The sequence below is a fragment of the Pyrus communis genome, chromosome 15, assembly GCF_963583255.1.
Source record: "Pyrus communis chromosome 15, drPyrComm1.1, whole genome shotgun sequence".
Lineage (NCBI taxonomy): Eukaryota > Viridiplantae > Streptophyta > Magnoliopsida > Rosales > Rosaceae > Pyrus > Pyrus communis.
In genome coordinates this window covers 8130630-8138107 of record NC_084817.1, presented here as the reverse complement: position 1 = coordinate 8138107, position 7478 = coordinate 8130630, and the positions used below count along the sequence as shown (strand labels likewise).

The 7478-nt window shown below is 38.9% G+C and overlaps 1 protein-coding gene across 3 annotated transcripts; it reads left to right on the top strand.

Annotated features, from left to right (window-relative positions):
* LOC137717840 (protein EMBRYONIC FLOWER 1-like) lies at positions 1 to 6920 on the top strand. Of its 3 annotated transcripts, none has more exons than XR_011065829.1 (7): positions 1 to 271; positions 1264 to 1475; positions 2065 to 2492; positions 2582 to 2683; positions 2858 to 4266; positions 4793 to 6483; positions 6558 to 6920. XR_011065829.1 is itself a non-coding variant. In XM_068457328.1 (7 exons), the coding sequence occupies exons 2-6, from the start codon at positions 1309 to 1311 to the stop codon at positions 6386 to 6388; spliced, it is 3699 nt and encodes a 1232-aa protein (XP_068313429.1). In that variant the 5' UTR covers positions 1 to 271; positions 1264 to 1308; the 3' UTR covers positions 6389 to 6398; positions 6558 to 6920. The 3 variants fall into 3 exon arrangements, 2 of the variants coding, with proteins under 2 accessions (XP_068313429.1, XP_068313428.1); XM_068457328.1 differs by having other exon boundaries at positions 2861 to 4266; positions 4793 to 6398; XM_068457327.1 differs by having other exon boundaries at positions 4793 to 6398.
* The last annotated feature ends 558 nt before the right edge of the window (positions 6921 to 7478 follow it).

Genomic DNA, 7478 nt, shown 5'->3' with positions numbered 1-7478 from the left:
CTCTCTCTCCTACATTTTTTTTTTGGTGAAGATCTCTCTCTACATTTTCGAAACCTCCTCTCGCCCTTTTTCTCTCTCTAGGGTTTTACGATTGTTCGCACTCAAATTCCACTCATCCAGCTTCGAATCTCAGCTAAAAAATCGCCTCCCGATCTTCCCCCTCCGCCGCTCTATCCGCCAGTGTCGTGCTCATTACGCGCCGTGGAGAATCGAGAGCTGAGCTTCTTACGACGTCGTTTCCGGTGGTTGTCGATTTGCCTTGAGGTTTCAGGTCTTTTTTTTTATCTGCTCGATTTACTCTTTTGTTCAATTGGGTTTTTGAAATCGATGATTTTTTGGATTTAATTAGTATAAAGTTTGAAGCTTTGAGCTGATTTTTTTCAGCTGCTTAATAATTTTTATATTTTAAAAAAAAATATTTTTCTGAGCTGGGTTTTACTGTGTATAGTACGTCAAGTTTTGGGCTTTACTTTCCATTTCATTTCCTGGGGTTTGCTGGTATGCTCAGCATAAACAATTTTATGCGTTTAAGGTGTTATTCATGTCGTTTTGATGTGCTTGGACTCAGTTAATTGTCTAGTGACTGTGAATTTATACAAGGCATATAATGAAAGAACCCTAATTTTTTTTCTATTAAGTTGGTTGATTGGCATGCTTTTATTTTCCAATTCGGAGTTTCCGAGGGCGAGCCTGAAATGGGTTTGTACGATTGTTGCTATTTTGGAATATTCATTCGACCTAGATTGCTCTAATTGAAACAAAACCCTAATATGTGGTTTAGCTTTATTATTCCTATTTTTGTGATTGAGTTTGCATCTTTATTAGTGAGTTTAGCTGTGCGAATAATTTCATCGATCGTAATACATTTAGCTGCCATCCTCCTTTATATTGATTCATGGAATGCTAGGGTTTGTAATTTCTTTCGTTGGGTTGCTGTACATGTATATATCTATGCTTGTACATCAATGGAGGCTGTTATTTTATGTGCAATGTCAGTGTAGGATGAGTTGTTGCACCTTGTCATTTATTTCTATGATAATTTTGACACTGGATAATTCGTTGCGCATGAGAATTGTTGGCGGTTGAGTATAACCCTAATAATTTTTTTTTTACTTGGACAAAGATTTTCTCTCGCATGGTATAGGTCAATGCTTTCTTTACACTTTCCTCGGTTTTTCTCCCTCCATGGTGCTTTCTTTGCTATTCTAATTATCATACGATAATGATATCACTCAATTAATTGTTTCATTTGTTTGAATATAGGAAGTACTGTATTAAGAACACTGTGATCTGGATAGATGCTATAACATGGAGAAGGGTCTTCTGATCGACAATAATCATAAGAGGAATGATCCTATTATTGCTTCCAAGACGGTGGGATCATTTGTTAAAATTGATTCAATATCTATAGATCTTCCTGATGCTAATGACAAGAGTAGCAGCCATGCGGGAAACTGCGAGCATTTCACTATACGGTAAGCCTTGGAGCCTTGCTAATTGGTACCCCCTTGAGGGAAATTACCTATCCTTCTCAATGTCTATGTGCTGTTAATTACTCACTTGTTCATAATAAACTAATGTGAATCTTTTGCTACTGATATTAACTGATTTATATTTCTTCATATTCAATGTTGGAAGCTGTCATTTATTTTGGCTCAATTTTCAAGCTCTAATTTGGATATAGATTGATCTTTAAAGGTAATATATTATGCTATTTTGCAGCAGTATATTATATATGGTTAGAGAAGTATATCCTCTTTACTTTTTAGTTCACTGTAATATCACACTTGTTGGGATTGGACTCTTTGATGCAGCAAAGGTTTTCATCAGCAATCATATGGCATACTACCTAGCTAGTATGCGTGTTGCTAATTTAACAAGATAGTGTCTGAAAAGACATAAGTACATAAACAATGGGGAGGATGTGTGTGTGTGTGTGTGTAGAGCATTATTTTTCAAGAGTAAATTGTATGTAGTAAATAATTGACTTCTACTTCACGCATGGATCTTTTTTCTTTTTTTTTTTTTATTTATTGAAACTTCTGTTTTATGTTTTGGATGTAGTGGTTATGTAGCTGAAGTTCGCAAAAAGAATTGGAAGCTTTGTTGTCCATTTCCTCTGGATGGTGAGTTGGACAAGTTTGATCAGGAGCCAACATCCTTGCTTCCTCCTTTGGATCCTCCAAAATTCAGAAGGTGGTCTTGCCAGAATTGCGTGCTGGAAAGTGGTTCTGAGAGTATTGCAAGAGATCATGGTACAGACATTCGTATTGGATCTGATTCCAATAACAAGTATGCTCAGGTCCCACACCACAGTGATGCTCCACTGCTTCTGTTAGATTCTGAGCAAGGTTCAATTTCAAAAACTGTTGATGGAAAAAGAGTTGAAGCTCATGTTTCTGTCGATGGAATTGTCAATGAGCAACATCGTTCGTCATCTCCTTTTGATAAGAAAGAAGGGAGGCATGAAGTTGCACCCACTGCCATCACAGGTATACTTAAAGTCAAGCTCAATTCAACTAAATAGACTGTTGGCTATGTTATAGTCTTTTGATTAATTTACTTTTTGTGCTTCATCCAGTGAATAAGAATGTCTTAGATGATTATGCGAGTCATGAAATGCCGAGACTCAATTCTGTTGAGGCAGAAGTTGACCCAAAAAGGACGCAGGAGAGACATAAAGGTAACACAGGTTTTCTTTCCCTTTGTTAAAAATTATAAAATAAGAATCTGTGATTGAAAAAGTTTATCTGTAATTTCCACAGGTAAATTTACTTTGCAAAGAAAAAACAACAAAATTACAGTACAACTTACTCCATATGGTATCTCACAATCATAATGTCTTTGATTTCTGAAGCAGAAGCAGTAAATTTGGAGGGCAATGGATCTGTTGAAGTCTGGAAATCAGGATGTGAAATTCGTGATGATACCAACATTAAGCTCCATTTCTCGAACAACAAATTATTCTGGAATAAGAACCTCACCCAGAATAGTGAAGCCGAGCACCGACCTTCTGCAGAAGAAAATCACAAGGAGTCAATGAATGCCTCTGGGACATGTAAGATAGTCGGAACTGTTGACAGGGCAGGTGATGCTACCAAGGGCCAGACCAACATTAATCATCCTCTGCATGACTGTGATTATGCATCATCTGAAAATCTTGATAAGTCAAGTAGTTTGAATCGTAAGAATGGTAGGAAGGTGCGTATGCGTCTGCTGAGTGAGTTGGGTGATGCAAAGCCTGATTGCTTCAGGACAGAAGATTCTCCATCCAACAGAATTAGTAATACATCTGGGGCAGGAACTGTTTCCCAAGGTCAGGTGTCTGTCCAAGAAAGTGCTAGAGTGGATCTTGGTGAGAATAACAAAAGGAAATTGCCTGAGGAAGAGGAACAGAGAAGCCAAGGGACGAGCCTTCCAAAAAGTTTGAATAGAAAAGTTAGGACTTCCAAGAGAGATGAAGAAACCACCAGACGCGTTGAGGACTCTGAATTAGAAGAAGATGCAGTTGCCAGAATATCTTTGCAGGCAGATATGAGGAGCAACTGGAATAGATCTGAAATTGAACGAATCCTGGCTGTTGGTAAGAAGAAAATTATGAAATCCAATGATATTGGTGTATGTTCATCCTTAGTCCCACCCAAAGATGTTGTGCCAATAGAAGCGCTAGACAAAGTTGGAAGTTCAAGTAAAGGTAATGCTACTACAATTGCTTTTTCTATTCCTGCGTATGATGCATCCACAGTTAGAGAGAAAGATCAAATTGCTTTGCCTGCCCCAAAAGCAGGTAGAAAGTCTGGTTCCTGTAAGCGGAAAGACAAGATGCCAGAAGTTGATAATGGACTGGCTTCTCTATTTCCTTGGCCCACGAAAGGCCCAAATACAAGGAAAGATGCAGAATTCATGCAAACTGGGCATCCATTTCATCGGGCAGAGGACTCACCCGCTGAAAAAGGGTTGGATCTTTCTCTTAACAGCTATTTGTCTGCTCAAAGAGATGACAGGAAATCTATTCCTCAATCTGAAGATGGATTTCCTTCCTGGTCAACTCGGAAAGATGGCACCGGCAAACTAGATGAGTTTATTAGGAAAAATGCGGAAGCCAACGCAAATCTGAACAGACTTCCTAAACCTGTTTCAAATGCATTTTCTGGGAAAATAGGACATGATGATCGCAGTAGTAATTTTTTCACCTACAGCATGCCTATCCCGAATGAGAAGCAAAACTATCGCTCCCAGGTTGAAGGGAGTTTGTTGCAGCAAATGGTAAGAGCTTTACTCTCTTTTTACTATTCCCTGGATGAATGTCTTCATCTTGATGGTTGCATGATATATGTCCGCAGCAAATGCATGTTTCTTCTGTTTCTAAGGCTTATTATATGCAACTGTGCGGTTATAAAATTGTTGTGATATCATAAATCACTCATCTGTCTCAAATTATTACTGACACAGTTAAGTTGTGGAAACTAGTAAGTTTTTTTTTTTTTTTTTTCTTTGAACCCTGCTGATTGGTGTTATGTCTAAATAATTTGTTTTCCTATTTTTCGTTGCCTATGCTGATATGCTAAAATTAGCAGCATTGCTCAAGTTCAAAGAAATAAGGAAGCAAGTCCATTATCCTTGTATTTCCGTTGCCTATGTTGATAATGTGCATATTAGCTAGCCCTTAGAATCATATTGCACGTTTCTCATATCTGTAGTAAATTTGTAAACACTAATATGCGTAATTATCTTTTCTAGTTCTAGTTTTGTTTTGCAATTTCTTTCTATGATGATTCATTTTCCTTTTCAGGATATTTCTCATGCAAGAAACAAGGACAAAATCATTGAGGTTCCGAAAAATTCAGCTGTGACTGTTAGTAGGAAAGATAGCAACCATAGAGCTGAAAAGACGTCTCATAAGGGAGCTGCAGATGACATACCGATGGAAATTGTTGAATTCATGGCAAAAAATCATTATGAGAGAAATCAGAAAGCTTTGGAAGCAGGCATTAATTCAAGGAATGTTCAGGTGCATAGTTATGGCTTTGGAAACTTAAGAATATTAGAGGAAACTGGTGAGAAACGAAAACCTCAGGCAAGAAAGGCAAAAGATGGTGCAACAGCAAGAAAAAATGTGGGACCTTCCAAACAAAAGTTAGTTGACTTTTCTACTTATATCCCCGAAAAAGACACATTTCGTCTTGATCAAATGCATTGCCCTACAGGGTTTAATGCATTCAGTCAGCCTAAAAAGAAGATGAGTACTCGAGAGCAATTTCCTGCTGCTGGTTACAGCAGCTGTAGTTGTGCTCAAAATTGCAAATGGAATGGAGATATGATGAGCCATGGGTTGTCAAATTCTAGCTTGCGTCCGTCTGTTCCACAATCAAAGGAAGAAGCAGCTCGCTTATGGTCACCTGCAATGCCAGCTCAAACTCCCTTAACGCATTACAATCCTCAAAAGTGTGCAGCTCAGCCGTCTAATGTCGATATGCTTTCACACCCTCCAGGCTCGCTGCATAAGGGGAATTTCCATGGTGATTATGGCCTGAAATTATTTAATTTAAATGCTACCAACCTGGAAAAGCATAGTGAAGGTGTTGGTTCTGAACCTTTCAGCAGAACAAATGCAGAGTACTCATTCACTGGCAAACGTAATGGGACTGAGCCTCCTAAGAGTTCAGCGGGTTCTTTTGATCTATATTCCAATGAAACCATACCAGCAATGCATTTGCTCAGCCTCATGGATGCAGGTATGCAGTCAAGTCCGCCCTTCAGCATTGCTGGAAACCCGAAATTTTCCAAGAGGCCCATTGATTTTTACTCCAAGGAGTATTCTGTGGTGGATGCTGGTGGTTATAAGGTTACTGATACCATGAAGCACCAATCATCCAGTTGTTGCGGCAAAAATCACATTTTTGAGAGGTCTCTTGACCTTTTTCCTATGAATCCTGGTGGTACATCTACCTCTTCTTATCCTAAAGGATTCAAAAGGGCTGCCGTAGAAAATAGAGGCTCCAGATCCCAGAATTCTGCATTTAAAGGTGGTGTTTTGGGCAAAAATCACGGAACTATCCCTGTTATGCACAAAGGACTCTCTACGCTGGCTGATTCTACGATGTTTCCCCAGGACCACCACAACACTGAATATCCAATGCTGCAGAAATTGGATACTCATAAAGCTAATGGGGCCATGAGGCCTCCAAGGAGCAGTCCCAATTCTTTAATCTGCACTATAAACAAAAACCCAGCTGAGTTTAGCTTGCCAGAAGATGGCAATGAGTACATGATTAGCGGGAAAGACTTAAAAGTTGGGAAGCAGAGGCACGGCCTCGTGCAAGTAGATCAGAACAAGCAGCTGAAGAAGAGGAAACAGACTACAGGAAAAGGACGCGCACAACAATGAGTTTGATGAGGTTCCTGATATATCTTTACTTGTAGTATTGTATAATCCTTTATTAGCTAAAGTGCTCGAACCAGAACTCTTTGCTCAGCTGCCTGGTATACAATGTTTTCTTATTGCGTGTCTAATTCACAAATTTATCAGTTGGGGTTAATTTGTTTTATTTTAACAGGTGAAGATTTTCCCAGCTAGCTACCGCAAAATAAGGTTCACAGAGGATCCAAGTTGTAGTCGTAAGCTGATATTAGTCAGAGACTCGGAAGCTGGGAAGCGGAGTTTATAGCAGTCATACTGGGTGGAGGTTAAGGCCTGTATATAGCCTTCATATGTCTTGACCTGCCCGTGCTGTTGATTTTGTATCAAATCTTGTTATTGTTTTTGGGGGTCATACTTTCGCAATGACAAGATGGCTTTCGTACTGGTGAGTTATTTTCATGGATAAAACTTGAAATTGTAATTTCTGTAGTCGCCAAAACATGTGAAAGAAGACCATGCATGCTGCTGTTATGTGAGTGATTTGAGAATAAGATTTTGCCTCATCTCTATCAAGCACTTGAAAGAGATGAGCACATCTCTCTCTCTCTCTCTCTCTCTCTCTACACACCTACCCACACACAAGTGATTTCTGAATCTCATATAATTCTGGTTAATTTGCATATCTTTCTTCAGTTTCTACTTTCTACACACAAAACTGGAGATTCAAATTTTTTGTTTAAAATTTTACTTAGGAACTGATGTTATGACTTATGAGAGTCAAAATTCCATGACCTTGTTATTTCGCCTGTCCAAACTCGTCATAAAATGGGCTCTGTGCTGTGTGGCAAATGAGTTTGGGCGGGAGATCAAAGGGAAAAAGATAAAATAAGGAGGTGAGCCGTGCGTGTAGAGAGATTTTTTCAATGTGCCGAAAACATAATTCGATACATCAAGTGATAATACAATTGGTTAGACACTTAAAAAAAATTTCAACTAATTGCATTATGATACTTGATGTATCGGGCCGTATTCTCAACACGCCAAAAAAATCCTCCAGCGCGTACCACGTTAAGAATTATCTCCTTATTGACCGGCGAACTGATGACTGCACCTGATT